Source organism: Equus przewalskii, chromosome 18, assembly GCF_037783145.1.
Source record: "Equus przewalskii isolate Varuska chromosome 18, EquPr2, whole genome shotgun sequence".
Classification (NCBI taxonomy): Eukaryota; Metazoa; Chordata; class Mammalia; order Perissodactyla; family Equidae; genus Equus; species Equus przewalskii.
Genome location: NC_091848.1, coordinates 56,674,148 through 56,692,964, shown reverse-complemented (window position 1 = coordinate 56,692,964; position 18,817 = coordinate 56,674,148). Strand labels below are relative to the sequence as shown.

Genomic DNA, 18,817 nt, shown 5'->3' with positions numbered 1-18,817 from the left:
GCTTGAAAGATTACCTTCCAAAGAGGAAAACATCAAGCCTGTATGTAGTTATTGTCACCCTTAAGGTCAATTAAGAAAAGTTCTGTGTGTACAGAGGGCTTTAGAGGAAGGAGGAGAGGAAGGCTTTCCGTAGCCGGGAGTCCTTTACTCTTTTACAGAGGTGCAGAAAGAAATACCTGTGATTCTGCTTGGATCCTTTTTCATTCAGCTATGACGTGTTTATTATACTTCTCTGGTAATCTTTCCAGAGGGGATTGAGATGTCAGGGTTTTTTCCTCCTCTTCTTCTTTATCTTAAGCACTGCAGCAGCACCTGGCAGACATTAATGTGGATGGACCAGAAAATGGATATGGGCATTGGATTGCTAGTACCTCAGGCTCAAGGAGCAGTATCAATTCTTCTGTTGATGTGAGTATATCTGTAGAACATGTCACCAGATTTGGGTCAATACCCAGAAAAGATGATTAACTATTAAACTCCCAGTATACCAGAAATGGAGTCACAATATTTCAAACATGTACAATGAGGAGTCATGTTGTTGTGAAATTAATGAAATGATGGAGCAGGCTGAACAAGTGAAACTAGCAAGAGTTCTGGAGGTCCATCTACTGCATGCAGATCTCTCCCTTCCCCACTGTGGCTTGGCATCACCTGGTGATAAATTTCTGCTTCAGCTTATATATCAGTGGAGATAGTTTTGAGTCCAGGACTAGCCGAGACTCTCAGGAGAGCTGGTTCTAGGAATCTCCCAATACGTTGGAGCCAGAACTCTGAGGTTCATGGTCACACCTCCCACATGCCATGTCTCTACCTCTCCGTACGACAAACTTACATAATTAGAACTTCAGTCCACCCATGTTTGAGAATGGGCTGGGCAGAGGAAGACAGGAACTGATTGCCAATCCTGTTATATTTGATTTTTAGTTACTGAGATGTATATTACTGCAGGGCTTTGCTATAGTGGGTAAATCATTTTCTGTTCTACTTTGGAAATATTTGGGCAAGAAGTTTTTTGTGCTTTTTCAGAATTTCATGTCAGTTGAATTAGGTGTCATTAAATCGCTTTCTTAACAACTAATAGTCCTCATCTACCTAATGATCATTCTTCAAAACAAATATAAGGAAAACTGCATTACAGGGTCATGGTTATTAGCTTGGGCTTACCATTCTGACTTACTCAGGTGTTCAGGTTTTATCTTCACAATTTACTTTCTTCAAGATTTCCAGCAAGATCTTTTTAGCTCTGGTTTCTCCATCTGAACCATAGGGATGATAATAACAGAACCTTCCTCGTAAGGATGATTCGGGGATTACATGTGCAAGTGAATGTGAAGTGTAATACCGTCACATGTTTAACAGTGCTAGTTATACAGTTATAACTCATTAGACGATTAATTGAAGTTTATCTTCAGCCATGTAAATCGAAGCAAATTATTGTCAAATTGCCAACAGATAAGGTTTCTCTGAGAATTGTTTTCGACTTGATTCTCTAGGTATCTAAGAGCTCTTTGTGTGAGATCACCAGTTATTTAATAAACACTGTTTTTCATTTTGAATAACTAAATAGTATTCCATTGTTTGGAGAGATTATAATTTATTCACTTAGTCCCCTATTGTTGATTATTTACATTGCATCTAGTCTTTTTTCTGTTATAAACCCTACTACAATTTATTTTTGTAGTAATATATTTGGATACACCATGATTATTTAGTCCTAGAAGTGGAATAACTTGATCAAAAGATTATCAAAATTCTTAGAATTCTGCATTATCAAATTTCCCTCCAAAAAATATTATTCTCATTTATATTCCCACCCACAGCATGTTGGATAGTCTTTCTGTTGAAGTTTTTATCTTCAGATTTGATAAACAGTGATTGAGGCCATTAAAGAAACTGTCTTAAAGATGCATTATATTCAAAAGTACCAAAGAATTTCCACAGTCAGTTAAATTTGGTTTTGAATTTGGATATCGAAATAGAAACATGGTTTTTATGTTATTTAGTTAATGACTTATTTCTCTTAAAAATAAAAATAACACGTGTTCATTGTAGCATGTAAATATGAAAAGTATAAAGAAAAAATCACTTCTAACCTTACAAGAGATAACTGCTATTCATATTTTGAAATATTTTCTTCAAATCTTTTTAATAAATGTGTATTTTATTTTAAAAGTACATGATCAGAGTGTACATAGAGTTTTATTTTCTGCTTTTATACTAAATGTATTTTAAAATGCTAGCAAATGGGCGCATATTGATTATTTCCTTCGCATAAATTCTGAAAAGGAATTAATGGGCAAAAGATAGGCACACTTTTAAATTTTTGATACCTATCACTAACTTGCCCTCTGGGGTATATGGGACCAGTCCCATGGACAGTTTAAGAATTATACTTATCCTTCTATTACATTAGGTACATAAGGATAACTTTTCTTGAGAAATTAGAAGTCTAAGTGAAAAAGCTTTAAAAAGCAAACATTTGAAAGGAATAATGTTTAAAAATTTAGCTACATGGATAATATTCTGATTACACTTTTGCTTATTTTTATAGAGTAATCTGAGTTAAGAAAAGGTCAATAACTTTATTTGTTACTGAATAAAGAAGGTAATGTCAGACTTCACACATTTATACGTGCAAGTGTATCCTGATTTTTCATTTCTGCCTTCCGTTCCTAAATGATTTCACCTAGTGCCGTGTGCTAGGGCCGCCATAACAAAGTACAACCGACTAGGTGGCTTCAACAACACAAATTAATTTTCTCCTCCTTCTGGAGGCTGGAGGTCCGATCAAAGGGCCAGCCGGTTTCGTTTCTCCTGAGGCCTCTTTCTTTGGCTAGCACATGGCGCCTTCTTGCTCTGTTTGCACTTGGCCTTTTTTCTGTGCATGTGCATCCCTGATGTCTCCCCCCTTTCTATGAGGACACCAGTCATACTGGATTAGAACTCACCTTTAGGACCTCATTTAACCTTAATTTACCCTTTAAAGGCCCTGTCTCCACAAACAGTCACTTTCTGAGGTGTACTGGGAATTAGGACTTTAACACATGAATCTGGGGGCGCGGGGGACACACAATTCAGTCTACAACATCTTGATAACCTTTAGCAGTAGTGTGTGTGCTAATCATTTAAAGAGCAGTTAATTCATCAGTAAGTTCTTTTTTTTCAGGGTGACTCTTCTAATGGCTCAAATGATAGAGGAATGAAATCACTAGTAAATAAAATGACTGTTGCTTTGAAGACAAAATCTGTTAATGTCAGGGAAAAAGTTATCAGTTTTATTGAGAATACATCAACTCCTGTGGACCGGTGAGTTGCTTATATGGTATGAGTTTATGATGAGTAATTAAAACTAAAGAAAAATGTCTTACAGTAAATGTTAGTTGAATGTGTTCTAGAAAAGCATCGTAAAGTACATTTTTTTATTATATGATTCCAGTTTTCATTATAATTGCATAGCTGTCCTTTATTGCTATAAAATTTGACTACAAAGATTCCTCTCTCTTCTTCCACTGCTCAGAATAAGATGTAAATAATGATTCTGCTCCGTCATGCCATTTGTTTAAAACAATGTTCAAATGCCATTATGTGTATTACACTTCATGTAGTAGCTGCTTCCCACATGTCAGATGGATGGGAATTGTTTCCTACATGTAGTAACTTCATAGCAGGAACCTCTTCCTCTGCTCCAGGAATTTAAAACCTACAAGATTTGGTCATGCTAAATAAAGCAGAAGCCCATTTTCTTAAGTTTAAGAGTTTAGCTCTTCATAGAATTTGTTCACAGAATATAAGTGACCCCTCTTTCCCCGTGAATTACAAGTGAAGGACACAGCTAACAAATGATAAGCGAGGTTAGGAATGTCTGTTATGTTGCGTCTTACTGGAACTGCGAGTGCGCAGTGTGCTTTTTTCTCCACATATTAGTCTAATTGACCCTTCTTCCTAGAGTTCAAGGCTAACCTAATAATTCCAGCGCAGAATTTGTTTCTGAGCAAGCCTGATCTTGGAAATGTGTTGTAGTATTTAATTTCACTCTCATGTCTTACTTGCATTGTCCTAGAAAAGTTGAAATATTTGACTTTTAAGAACTGAATGACAGGAATTTGTCACTTTAAGTAAAGCTCATATGCATACCATGCATTTTTTTCCCATTTAGTAATTAGCAAAGAAGAGAATAGGTTATGTTCACTAATCCAAAACGTTGTACCTTGTCTAAAATGGTCTGCTGATAAATAATATTAAAGGGTTTTATCAAGCCTGAAAGATTTTTTGCTCATTAAAATTACATCAGCTCTCAGGAGCCTAACCTTTTTACTTTTAGTTAGTGCATTCTGAATTAGGGAACCATTGTTGCTGCATTTTGTAGCATGAACATTTAAAACTTTATTTTGAAATGAACTAGTGATAACTCTGAGTTGAAGAGACTATTCTCTTTGTTAAAGAATCACTTCAAACTGGCCTTTTCTTCCTTTTTCTTTGTACCTAGATGATCAAAACGTTTTCTTTACAATGTAAACTCTGGGTTAGAAAAACTGATTATACTGTATTTTTTGTTTTAAAGCTGTTGTGTTGTTAATAATCATTTTGTTCTGTCCTCTGCCTCGATTTGCTGTAGAATGTCTTTCAATCTTCCTTGGCCAGACAGAACATGTACAGAGCGGTAAGCCAATGAGTGGAGCAGCTTTGTCGGACCGTCCCTGTCTTTAGCATGCCTCCTGCTGTCTTGGCTCAGATTTCGTGCAGCTGTCTCAGATGCTAAACTTTTCTCATTCTGCTTTTAGGAGTGTGTGATGCTGATTGATCTGTTTTTTTTTGTTTTTTGCTTGATCATTTTAATTGTTTTTCCTTGCATGCTTCTTTATATCTCCCATTCCTCAGATGAATATCAAGTACATTCAAACCCAAGAACTCCATAAAACCTTCAGTTTTTACTCTGAGATGGGGGAAGTGAGACAGAGAATATAGAGGCTCAGAGTGGGCCAGGTGTGAACTTTGGGGATCGTTTACTCTGTCTCTGCCCCAGAGTAATTATAGCACCTGACAGAGGCACAGTTCATGGTTCAAAGGTTTTGTTAATTCATGTACATTATGTAACTGTATAATATTTTTGGATTTTTCTTACTAAGATGTATGTGTTTATGTTGGTGGGTTAACATATATAAATTGGTGGGTGCCAGGTTTTCCTTGAAAGAAATTAGGTCATGCTGGACATGTTAATGTATAATCCATCTTCTCTTCTCTGCCCCTGGTAAGATGGGCTACTAGTCATTGGGTTCCAATAAGGTTAAAGTTTAACAGTCCACTGGATCCTCAACTGGGATGAGCAAAGAACTTTACTAATTTAATACTTCTTTATGGCTTTACAGTTTTTACACTTACAGAATTTTTCTGCAATTTAAGTAAGAATATCAATTATAGCTATACCTATGAACATTTTAAAAGAAATTCTAGTCATACTTTGAATGTAAATTAAGCTTTGGAATAATGGAGTTGACTTTTTCTCAGGTCATTTCAATATTTTTAGTGGCTAGAAGTAGCATTTTTAAAAAGAATAATTTACTCTCAACTTATTGATAAGAATTTTTATTTACTGTGACTGTTCCTGCACAACGCCAATTATAGGGCTTCTAGTATAATTTTATCTAAAATTTTAAAGGAAATTGCTTCTTTAAAAATTATAATCTATTTGTCAATCATCTTTCTACTTTCTTTTCTTATAGGACCATTGAATTAGTCTAATTTTTACTTAATTCCCAAGTTTTCTTGCAAATTCTTAATTTTTAAAAAATTTATCTTCTCTGGTCCACAGGCAGTTTTATGTATTTTGAAAATAGAATTTAGTGAAAAGTTAGAATGAATTGAATTTCTTTCTGAGCTCAGTAAATTAAGTTAAAACCAGATCCAACTATTTTGTAGTTGTTTCTGTTATTACTTTAGTCAAAAAAGGATAGATATACTGCTCTTTAAAAAGAGTCCAGCCTTTGAATTTCATTAATTTTTAGCCAGTCTCTTAAGAACTATCTCAGTAATCTTTAGCAATCTTGTTTTTAAAAACTGCATTGTTTTATAAATCTAGATCAATAGTGAATAACTTTGGCTTTTTGGATTGTCACTTTATTCACACTTGGGTTCTGGTTCAAGCATTTATTGTAAATGTTATCTTTGTAAGTTTCTATGTCTGGCAGTTTAATTTTGCTTTTATATCAGGAGACAACAGTTACTTAATCTCATACAATTTTATAATATAGATGGCACTAAAGTATTTTTAGATAAAAGCTATATCATCTTTGTCTTTGCCTTTTGTAAGAATGCAGAATCTGAGTTTCCTAGGTGTTTGAATTTTCTTTCATTTTTCTGTCTCAAACGAGCATAGTTTGATAATTTACAGGATAATTTTACATTAGATATGTTTTAACGTAAGATCAAATGATTTTATCTTAATCAAACTGTAAGCTATGTATCAATTAATCTAACTTATAATTCCCCAAGAGTGTCTGTTATAGTCTCAACTCTTGCTGGTTTTCTATTGAGGAATGTTGTTTTGGGAGAAGTAAAGATTTAATCCTATTTCAACAAAATTAGGTCATGATGAGATTTTTATTGATGATTTATATTGGGAAATTATTTAAAATACAGATATGATCTCTATCGTCTAGAAAAATTGAATTATAACACTAAGTAAAGATATGTAACTTGATTTTTTCCCACATTGGACTATCTCTTGATACATGACAAGGAAAAAAAAAAAAAAAGCCACAGCTTTCTTTCATTGTAGATAATCTTAACTGAAACTTATCCTACAAATAATACACTGCCTTTCCCCCAGAAACATATTTTATTGAAGTAGTTTAATTTTACATCTTGGTTTTTTTCTTGAGATTACCTGAAAAGTAACGAGGTATAAATTTTTATATCAACAAGAGAGAGGTCATAATTCCTGCAGGACTGATCAAGTTTGAGTTTACATGTTGTTTATGCTTCTGCCAGTTGAAAAAGAAAGGCAGATTCATTTTCATGGTTTATTGACATTTATGTAAAAGAAATAGCATCTTTGGGGCTGGCCCCGTGGCCGAGTGGTTAAGTTCGCGCGCTCCGCTGCAGGCGGCCCAGTGTTTCGTTGGTTCGAATCCTGGGCATGGACATAGCACTGCTCATCAAACCACGCTGAGGCAGCGTCCCACGTGCCACAACTAGAAGGACCCACAACGAAGAATATACAACTATGTACCTGGGGGCTTTGGGGAGAAAAAGGAAAAAAATAAAATCTTTAAAAAAAAAAAAAAAAAGAAATAGCATCTTAGTTTCTCTTCAAACAACAATAACTAATAAAAAATGGGAGGAAAAACCTTATGACACTTGCTCCCGTATGAGAAGCCTTAAGTTCTCCTGGAATTTGATGTTTGGTTCCATAATCCTTTTTGTCTAACAATCATGTATGTAGCACTTAATATATGTCAGGCATTGTTTTTAAGAGCTTCAGAAAATATCAGCTGACTTAATTCTCACAGTAACCATGAAGGGTAGATATTGTTATCACCCTTCTACAGAGGAGCAGACAAGCACAGTGAGGTTAAGTAACTGTCCTAAGGCCAAACCGATGGAAGCATTGGTTTTAATATGAATAATAAAATGGTTTAAAATGTAATTTTCATATATTTGAAAGCATTCAGCCTACCAAGACCTTATGCCCCTTTTGCTAACATAATTTCCTTATTTTGTTTCAATTTCCTTAACATAGCTGTCATAAAACTGGATGGTACATGGGCAGTTAACTTCTAAAGTGATGGTTTCCCCCTCTCAAATTCTTTGCCTGTAGGCATGTGAGCAGCAGTGACAGAGTGGGCAAGCCTTACCGTGGTGTGAAGCCCGTTTTCAGCATTGGGGATGAAGAAGAATACGACACAGGTGGAGTAATACCCATGCCTATAGACTGCTTTCCCCAGGCGCCGGGCCCGTCTGAGACGAGCTGCACAACTGCTCTAAACAGACAGTGGGAGTGTAGAGGAGATTGGAGATTGGTGGTTTTTCTATTAATAGTTTGGTTTCAGACAGCTGAAGTTCTGCCTGTTCGATGAAACCCAAGCAGAAATACTGAGTCGGCAGTTGTTGTAGGCGTCTTTAGCTGAGGAGGGAACTCTAAACTGGTGATAATCTGGGAATTATCAGTGTAGAAATAGTATTTAAATCCATGGGATTGGATTTAAATCCCCTTAATCCACCCACCGAGGAGAGTGAGAGTGTGGGACTGAAGGGAATTGCAAAATTGAGACAGCTGAAAAGAGCCTTTTGAACCGGGAGGCAATATCTTCAAGGGCCACAAGATGGGGCTGTCGTGTCAGGGAAATTGTCATCCTCCGTGGATGTCTACATTTTTAAAAATAATTTAATACCTTGGTTCATAATCCCACTGCCCAGATTACCCTGGTTAAGTAATCATAGTTAGTATTAGTATATGTATTGAATTAGAAGAAAATAAAACAGTATCTAAATGTACAAAATAAGAACGAAGTACTCCCAAATCTCACCTTGCTTTTTCCACTTAATACATGTTGCAAATTTTCTATCTCAGCCCATATCCCTCCTCAGTTCTCCTTCTCTCATGTAAACATACCATAATTTATTTAATCAGTCTTCTCCCAACTGACTCTGGTAATTTTCCAGTTTTTCTCTGTTTGAAATTGCAGTGGATATTTTTACACATTTATCTAGATGAATTTTTGCAAGTATGTTCAGGGGGCAAATTCTTAGCAGTAGATCGCTACATTATAGGGAATCACATTTTATCCTTTAATAGATATTACAAAATCACCTTCTTGAAAACTTGTATTGAGGTAAATGTAGTTTTCTGTGTGCTATTTCTAATTGTTTCTTTTTCTCCTTTTTTCCCCCCACTCTGTTGCCATTTTCCTGTTATCTATCAGTCTCTATCTCTCCCTGAATATTTTAACTCCTTCCTTTAGCAATGGGGAAATGCAAATGGGTGAATAAATTATGGTATATTTATGTATATCATATATATACACATATTTACATTGTGGAAAATTGCACAGTAATGGAAAGGGAAGACTAGAGCTGTGTGTGTCAACATGGATAAATTTCACAATGTTAGGAAGGAGGTAGCAGTTGCAGAAGAATACAGTTGAACAGTCTAGTATTTACATAAATTTTACTTAAAATGCAAACACTGTTGTATCTTATTTAGGGATATTTATATATGGCAAAAGTACAGACGTGTATCGGCAAATTCCCAGAGTCACCGGTTCTTAGAGGGGATGGAGGGGGACTACGCCTGGGGAGAGACATGTGGGCGTCACTTGATTGTCTAAGCTGGAAGTGTATAGATGTATGAGATTTCCTCGTTTTATTATGTCTCTGTATTTCAGAGTATTTCTTACAAAGCAAAGGGAAAACATTTATAATTATGGACCCTAGGAACTGTAATTCCCCTTTCTTAAATTAGAAAAACAAAATAGTTAGAATGTCTTATATTTCTCTTACGGGAAAAAAACCACTAAATAGATTTATCCCAGGATGGTTTTTCTTTGTTTTCCTTAAAATCAGAAAGCAGCAAGAGACAAAGAACTCTGCCATCTTTGCCCTCCAGATAGGTGCTTATTATTGGACAGTTCAGCCATCTCTCTACAGAATAGTGATATTAGAGTTATGTTGTATAAATCAAAAAAGGTGAAATTCCTCAGATAGGTTAATCTTTGAAAAGTGTATTCTTAATATTTTCACCTGACTTTCTTACCACATAGAGTGATATTTCATAGTCTTACTTCTGTGTTAGTATTAGTGATATCAGGAAATACAGTAGCAGGGTTAGAATTGGGTTTTTTTTCCAATCTGTACGTTTAAAATACTACTGAAAGGGGCTGGCCCCGTGGCCGAGCGGTTAAGTTCGCGTGCTCTGCTGCAGGCAGCCCAGTGTTTCGTTGGTTCGAATCCTGGGCGCGGACATGACACTGCTCATCAAACCACACTGAGGCAGCGTCCCACATGCCACAACTAGAAGGACCCACAACAAAGAATATACAACTATGTACTGGGGGGCTTTGGGGAGAAAAAGGAAAAAATAAAATCTTTAAAATACTGCTGAAAAATTTTTCAGGCTGTTAAGAACTGTATCATTTAAAAAACTGGTAACACCAGCTTTTAACACTTTATTCTTTACAGATGAAATTGACAGTTCTTCAATGTCAGATGATGATAGAAAAGAAGTTGTAAATATTCAGACTTGGATAAACAAGCCAGACGTCAAGCATCATTTTCCTTGTAAAGAAGTGAAAGAAAGTGGACACATGTTTCCTAGGTACTTTTTAAAATGCCTTCTTCAGAAGTAAAATTGAATTTAGGAAAGTTAATATAAAACTGAACTGCAGAAGAATTTTTATCCAAGTACAGTAAGATATAATTTTGATATGTCAACTTGTATTATATGTCTTGATTTTTAAAAATACTTCTTACGTAATTGTTTTATTTTGAAAAATTTAACAAAAAAGTTGAAGAAACTACCTTGAACATCCTTATAAGCCTCTCTCAGATTCACAGCTTTTAACTTCTTTTCACACTCCCCCATCTGTTTATGTACATCGTACACACATACACATCCACTTCCCTTTTGTCAGCCCATTCAGAAGAAGCTGACAGATGAGACACGCTTTACCCCTCCATGCTTCAGCATAAATCTCCCAAGGTGAGCTTTCTTCCAGACAACTCCAATAGCATTATCACTTCTTTAAAAACCTTAAAAATGAGTATCATTCAGTGTATAGACTACACAGCAACTTCTCAGTATGCCTAAAGTATCTTTTACAGTCAGTGTTCTTCTCTTCCTGATCCAGGATCCAGTCGTGGTTCACACCTGCATTTGCCTGTTACACCTCTTTAGTCTCACCCAGTGAGACTCACCCAGTGTGCACCAGTACTACTCACCACCACGTCCCCCTTTCCTTCGTGGTGGATGAATCCTTTGAGTCTAGACCAGTTGTTCTGCAGAATGTCCCACATTCTGGACTTGTCTAATATTTGTCTTACTGTATTACATAAAAGTGTATGAGTATTATCACTATATTAAAGTGAGCTGGGGCACCAGGGGGGCTGTTAATAATCCTGTGCCCTTTTTGCCTTAAGGATCCAGTTACAGATTGTTATAAAATATGTAAGGCAGCCCAACTATTGCTTAGTGGTCTTTGATATTAAGTATATGCTATGGTATACTGAATGAGATTAGTTTGTGAATATAGACAATACTGTTAAAAGTCTGAAAAGTGTGTATTCCATATACCACAGAGAATAGATTCTAAACATCTATTATTTTAATAATTTCTAATTTTGTTGTACTTTTCATTATATAAAATATAAACTTTGCTCTTAAACAGTTACAGGATTATCTGTTAATGAAACATTAATTTTGCATGCAACTAAAAAAATTAAAAGCTTTTATGAAGTAGCTTATTTGTTTATAGATCCTTTGCCTATATTTCTTAACTCAAAAATAATTCTGTCTGGAGTTGAACATTTTTTATAACTTGGGCTGTTGAAGTAACAGCTGTTTTGAATGACGTTTCTTTCTGTTTTTAATGCTTTTTCCCTCTCAAGTCACTTGTTGGTCACTGCGACCCACATGTACTGTTTAAGGGAGATTCTTTCACGGAAAGGATTGGCTTATATACAGTCTCGACAAGCACTAAATTCTGTAGTTAAAATTACATCCAAAAAAAAACATCCTGAGCTAATTACCTTCAAGTATGGAAACAGCAGCGCTTCAGGAATAGAAATCTTGGCAATCGAAAGGTAAGATTTTCTTAGGGTGATATCTGAATTATTGAATTAGTTCATTATTAAACTCGGTTTGTTTCTCTATTTTGGGGAGTAGATGGTGGAAGAGGATATTTGAATCACTTGTATTAGTATTCTTTGCTGTCTTTCTCTTCCAAATCCTTAGTCATTGGTGGATTAGCACATGATTTCAGTAAGGGCCATAGCTGATCTCATGCTTGGCGGGAGGGTCTTTGAGAATGATCTACACTAGTACTACGCTAAGTGCTGGTTTGCAGTGAAATAAGAAACGTGTCTCAGAATGTAAGTCAGTGTTTTTATTTTCCTTCGTGAAGAAGTTCTTGTTTTGAAAGTGTCAGTGAACTAAGCAGTGTGCTGAGTGGTCTAGTTACCTTAGAATCTAGTACAAGCTCCTCCTTATCTCATTGTGGACCAGTGGCAAACAGTTCATGGATTGGTACGAGGCCCCAGACCACACTGAGGTCAAACCTAAGGCATCTTTAATCTTATAAAGTGTGAAGCCCGGAGGTGTTGAGTGACTTCCAGATCTTTACACCCAGTGTGTGATGGAACCAAATTAGCTCTCCTGACTCCTCACCTGCACTCATCTCACCTTGCTCTGCACTGTATGAAAATCCCCTTGCTTTTACATCTTGGTTTTCTCTTTAAAAATATGCTGTTGAGTGTATGTTACTGGAATAAGTTATGGGGAATACATGGGAGGGCATCTCTTCTGACTTGTAGGTCAGGGAAAGCTTCCTGCTGGAAGTGACATCTAAGCTGAGTCCTGAAGGGAAAGCATTATACTTACATATATTTTTCCCCCATAGGTATTTGATTCCAAATGCAGGAGACGCTACCAAAGCCATAAAACAACAGATCATGAAAGTTTTGGATGCTTTGGAAAGTTAATATAAAAGAGAATCATTTCCAAGGAAATGAAGGCAACCAGGAGAAACATGGACAGATTTTCCTGACTGAATTCTATCCGGAGACCTTTCATCTGCTCATGGGGGTGCTTGAATAGCAGGTCTAAGAAAGTGTAAATTATTATAATCAATCTCTGGACAGTTAAAAATTTTTTTTTAATTTTCTTTTGCATTTTTGGTTTTGTAAAACGATTTATTATAAAGGTCAGTTATTAAATGACTTTGAAGTAACTGACCCTGTGCCATTATGAACTAAGGGTGCAGAATGCAGTTCTGTTTTGAAGAGCTGTTTTAAAGGGAACATGCATCACTTTCAGTTTTAAAAACAACCATATGCATATATATTTGCAGTGTCTTCACTGAAAATTAGAGATAGAATTAGTTGAAGAGATCCCTTTAATTGCTACATTTAGTTTTACCCACTGAGCAACATCAGAAACTAAAAAGTATTACGTAGATTAATAATTAGCTTGCTGTTACTGTTCTTAAAAAGAGTGAAATCTTTTTAATGAAGATTCCAGCCAACTGAGAAATGCAGTCTAGCTAGTGAAATGTTGAAATAATAGTTTCCAAATCATCTTTGTACCATTAGCTAATAATTTGAACACTGAGTGCTTCAGATACTAAACTTCATCCTAATGATTTCTAAGGAGCAGTTAAAAGCATTATAATAAGTAGGTAGGCATGTTAAAATTAACATTAACATTTTGGGGACAGAATTGTATCTGTAAAATGTCATTGGTCTTTTTTACACGTGGAATGTTTGATTTAGGATATTTCGGAATAGGTGTTGACCACACGTTGATGTGTCCTCAGTGAGATGATGGTCTGGGCCACACTAATATCCGCTTATATAAAAGCCAGATGATCAGAGAGCTGTGTAGACAACAGCGGTTTTTATCATCGCTGTCTGGAATTTCTCTTCTCTGATTTTTGTCTTCTCCTACTAAAAGTGGTTTGAAACTGTTTTTCTTCTCTTAGTACGACAAAACTGAAAAGTGATCTGCTTTATTTTGCAGCTTTCTCAGTTTAATTTATTGGGGTTTGTGTTGGACCGCGTTTGCTGAGAGAGATCCGGGGACACGTCCTGGGCCTGGAATGACTTGTTGTAAATCCCTTCAGGAAGCGGCAGGTCCTCACGGGCGGCCCTGTCCCAAAACGGACGGGCTCTCTCAGAGGTCAGGAGAAATGTCTAGATGTAGCCTGTTTACAGCCATTATTTTAATGACGTAATGGAGATCAAGTGAATAGAAGGCAACATAGTTCCAGATACTTGATTCTCGTATCTAAATAAAAATGGTTTACCTGAGTGGTGGAAGACATTTGCATGAAATTGCACCTGGTGCACTACTTGATATTTCTAACTCTCCTCACAGCTGTTGTGTTGCATTTTCCCCCTTTTTTGGCGCCCCCTTTAGAAGTCTCCTGAAGTCTCATTTTTTGCCCATTTCAGCCATGGGACTTCTTTCATAATATTAATGTAAAGATGTTTGTGTTACTGTTTATAAATTACAATTGTAAATAAACCAGTATAGTTTGCTCAAAATTTTGTTCTTAATGACAATGTCTTTCTTTCTCCCCTTACCCCTCTTGTAAATCTCTATAGATGCCACAAAATTAGAAAATTGAGGGCTCTCCTTTGAGGTTTGAAAGTATTAGATTCTTAGTCCTCTTCATCTAATGGGGATGGGGAAAGAGGTAGTTTAAAACTAATGACATTAAACTCTACAGGTAGTAAATCACTACCTTCAACTACCTCACTTCTCTGAACTTCAGTGTCCTCATCTGAAATAGCACCAGTTATTAGTCAAAAAGAGTAAATGAAGATACATGTCGCTGATTGTTTTAGGCACTTATGTAGCTCGTCCTCCCTTCATTGGCCCACTGACCACAGAACTGGAATTCACCCTGGGATTTCCACCTGCCGTGGACTCTCAAGGATTGCGCTGGTTGCAACATTATCGGGTTGGTATTATTTTTTGTATTTTCAAGATGAGAAAACCAAGGCTCAAAGAAGTTGAGTGAAAAGGGAATGTAGCCCCTCTTCTCTCCCCACTCCCTAGTCCCTGGAAATTATTATTGCTTATTAAGGTGTAAAACTAATTCTTTCTATAGATGCCACTTGCCCACCACTAATAAAACATGTTTTCTAGTAGGGATAGTAAATTTGTACTGATATATACTCAACTGTTTTTGCCACCAATATGTTTCACACAGGACCTTTAACTCCTTAGCATGATTTTCTTACATACTAAACTAACCAGCCATGGATTGGAGTTCTATTTGAAATTGACAGTTTGACTTGAGGAAAGCCCAACTCCATGGGTTGAATGTGTGATGAAAGTAGTATCTCAATTTTACCATTTACATCTTGAACTTTTAAAAAACTAACATCTTTATTGAAATATAATCCACATACCATAAAGTTCACCTTTTTAAAAGTCTACAATTCATTGGTTTTTAGTATAATCAGAGAGTTGTGCAACCATCACCACTAATTAATTCTAGACCATTTCATCACCCCAAAAAGAAACTCCATACCCATTAGCAGTCCCTTCCCTTTCCCCCTCTCCCTCCAGCCTTAGGCAATCACTAATTTAATTTCTGTCTCTATGGATTTACCTATTCTGGACATTTCATGATAAGAAGAATCATACAATAAGTGGCTTTTGTGTCTGAGTTATTTCACTTAGCCTAATGTCTTCAAGCTTCATCTGTGTTTTAGCATGTATCACAATATAATTCATTTTTATGGCTGAATAATATTCCGCAACACATTTTATTTATCCATTAGTTGATGGCCATTGGGTTGCAAGAATAGACACCCTCATCTTGTTCTGATCTTAGGGGGAAAGCATTTACAATTTCACTGGTAAGTATGATATTAGCTGTGAGTTTTCCATGTGGCCGTTATCAGGCCGAGGAAGTTGTATTCTATTCCTAGTTTATCGAGTGTTTGTATTAGTCAGCTCAGGCTGCCACAACAAAATACTACAGACTAGGTGGCTTAAATAACAAATTTATTTTCTCACATTCTGGAGGCTGAAAGTCCAAGATCACTGTGCCAGCACGGTTGGGTTCTGGTGAGAGCTGTCTTCCTTGCTTGATGGAGAAGCCAGGCTACCTTCTTGCTGTATCTTCACACGGCACTTTTCTGTGCTTTTGCAGAGAGCTCTCTCTCTCTCTCTCTCTCTCTCTAATAAGCGCACTAATCCCATCATGAGGGCCCTATCGTCATGACTTTATCCAACTCTGACTACCCTTCAAGGGCCACATCTCCAAATACCATCACATGGGTGGTTACGGCTTCAACATATAAATTTTAGGGGGACACAAACATTGTCCATAACAGTGTTTTTATCATGGGTGTTGGATTTTGTCAAAAGTTTTTTCATCTATTGAGATAGTCTAATGGTTTTTCTCCTTTATTAATAAGGTTTATTACAGTAGTTGGTTTTCATATGTTAAACCAGCCTTCTGTTCCTGGGATAATCCAATTGGTCATGGTGTGTAATACTTTTTGTGTATTGCTGGATTCTTTTGCTAGTATTTTACTGAGGATTTTTGTATCTGTGTTCATAAGGGATATTGGCTTCTAGTTTTCTTATAGATGTCTTTGGCTTTGGTATCAAGGTAATACAGGGCTCACAGAATGAGGTGAGGAAGCATTCCCTCCTCTTCTGTTTTTTGCAAGAGATTTTGAATGTGTTAATTTATGATAAAAAACACTTTGCAGACTAGGAATAGAAGGGAACTTCATTAATCTGATAAAGGGTGTCTAAAGGAAACCTACAGCTAACACCAGTCTTAATGTTTAAAGACTGAATGCTTTCCCCTAAAGACTGGTAACCTTTTAATGATGTCTGCTTTCACTGTTACTCCTCATATCTACATTGTCCTAAAAGTCTTAGCCAGTGCAATAAGACAAGGAAAAGAAATAAAAGACTTACAGATTGGAAAGGAAGAAATAATTGTCCCTATTCACAGACATTACTGTCCGAACGATTTTAGTACAATTGCAAGATAAAGGTTCAACATACAAAAATGATTCATATATCCACATATTAGCAGTGAACAGTTGGAAATCAAAAGCTTTTAAAAAAATACCATCTACAGCAGTTCAAAACATGAAATATCTATGTATAAATCTAACAAAACATGCAGGATCTGTTAACCGAAAACTACAAAAAAATTTTTTTCTAGAATTCTAAAATCTCTTTAAGTAAACTTTAATATAAAACTTTAAATAAAACTTGGATGACCCAGAGAATAAAAGTTTTACTGAAGTCACCGAGTGTCAGTTTCTCACGTCAGACAAGGAACGCTTCCTGGCTGGGTTGAGAGACTGAAAGAAAAGAGCATAAGCTTGGGATTCGAGGCTGGGGCTGCAAATAAAGGATGATCACCATACATGTCAAGCACTGATGTAAGCACTGGGGATACAGTGAAAGAAACTTCACATTCATACAAATTAGTTTAGTCTAAATTCTTTACTCTGCCTCTTCACAAATTAGTTGAAAGGATCAAATAATGTGAAAATTCTAAGAAAACACTATCATAAATGTTGGATTTTGAAAACAGAATCTATTGAATTAACTTATGAGCTGTTGATTTTTAAAATATTTTCATTCCCATACAGTAAAACTGATCTTTCTGGTGTAATTCTATGAGTTTCAATACATTGTAGATTTGTGTAACCACCACCTCAGTCAGGATACACAACAGCTCCAGCACCGTACAAATTCCCTTCTTCTGCTCCTTCGTAATCAAACCCTCCCCTCACCCCTGGCAGTTCTGTCCCTGTAATTTTGCCTTTTCCAGAATGTAATATAATTGGAATCCCACAGTGTGTATTTTGAGTGACTTCTTTCAATGTGGCGTCCTGCCTTCACAATTCCTCCATGTTGCTGCACGTATCAGGTTTTCTGAGGTTGTGCAGCAACATGTATACATTGCTCATGGGAATTCAAAATGGGACCGCCACTCTAGACGAGTGTGGCAGTTTCTTCAACAGTTAAACATGTGTTTATCATATAACCCAGCAATCCCACTCCTGGGATTTACCCTAAGAAATGAAAACAGGTTCCCACAAAAACCTGGACAAGAGTGTTTATAGCAGCCCTATAATTACCCAAACCTGGGAACGCCCCAAATGCCCTTCGGGGGTTAATGGATAAACAGGTTAGTGCATCCATCCAGTGCACTGCTGCTCAAAATTTGTTACCTTTAGACTTTTAGGAAGTTTTGTGAAATCTAAGAGAATGGACGACTGGGCAGTAATTCTCGGATGGGGACCCTCAGACAGTGTTTAGGGGAGAAATATTGTCCAACAATTGTTTCTGACCAGCCGCCCTACCTGCCAAGTATCCTCATTCATTCCGTGTTTGTTTCTGGGTAACTGCGGAGCTCTCTGTTTCTTTTTATCTGTCTTCCTCTTGCTATAAAGTTATAAAAATACCAAACCCTGCTGATGTCAGAAATGTTTCATAAGAACCAAAGGTCTCTATCTGGTCTATAGCAAAAGCTCCCAGCCTGTGGACTGCAGAGTCCTGGAAGGCTCTGCAGGATTCGTGGCCACCACGTGTTCCGCCCAGGGAGGACACCCTGAGGTGGAAGATTCCAGAGCAAGGGGGCCTGTGCCTCGCTTCCCCAGGACTAAAGAGAACACCACCTCACAGAGGGCCCTAGGCCCACAGGTGAGGCCACGTGGAGGTACAAGGTCAATGAGGCTCATTTAGGGAGCGAGACCCCACATTCACTCTGCCCAGCTCCACCCCACTCCCCGCCCCAAACCCACCCTCTATATTCTGTGTCGTGATGCTGTGCTGGCACTCTGCCAGCCTCACAAGGCAGAATTTCTGTTTTGCCAGCTGTTTCCGTGGCAGGCTCTGTCCATAGGGGGCACTAGAGAGAGCGAGAAAGCACTTGACGCTTTCTGCTTGCTGCTCCTTCCCGCCAGCACCACCTCACAGCAGCTGTTCACCCTGGCAGTGGTGATGGGTTCCGGGAGCAGCTGGTTCCAGTTTCCAGGTCTTTTTCCACCTTCCCAGCACCAGCCACAGCATCCCTCCTCAGGGGTCTGGGTCCCAGTTTCTAGATTCTAATAA

General features: G+C 37.1%; 1 protein-coding gene across 2 annotated transcripts in view; it reads left to right on the top strand.

The window, feature by feature from the left end:
• TBC1D23 (TBC1 domain family member 23) overlaps positions 1 to 14,256 on the top strand; it is a 50,709-nt gene extending 36,453 nt beyond the window's left edge. Inside the window, exons 13-19 of one of the 2 annotated variants that reach the window (XM_008517499.2) lie at positions 299 to 408; positions 3,167 to 3,306; positions 4,616 to 4,660; positions 7,817 to 7,905; positions 10,177 to 10,312; positions 11,602 to 11,796; positions 12,612 to 14,256. In XM_008517499.2, coding sequence (XP_008515721.1) covers positions 299 to 408; positions 3,167 to 3,306; positions 4,616 to 4,660; positions 7,817 to 7,905; positions 10,177 to 10,312; positions 11,602 to 11,796; positions 12,612 to 12,693 — 797 coding nt within the window. In that variant the 3' untranslated portion in view covers positions 12,694 to 14,256. The remainder of the gene's footprint in view (positions 1 to 298; positions 409 to 3,166; positions 3,307 to 4,615; positions 4,661 to 7,816; positions 7,906 to 10,176; positions 10,313 to 11,601; positions 11,797 to 12,611) is intronic. The other variant, XM_008517500.2, reaches the window with a different exon arrangement.
• The last annotated feature ends 4,561 nt before the right edge of the window (positions 14,257 to 18,817 follow it).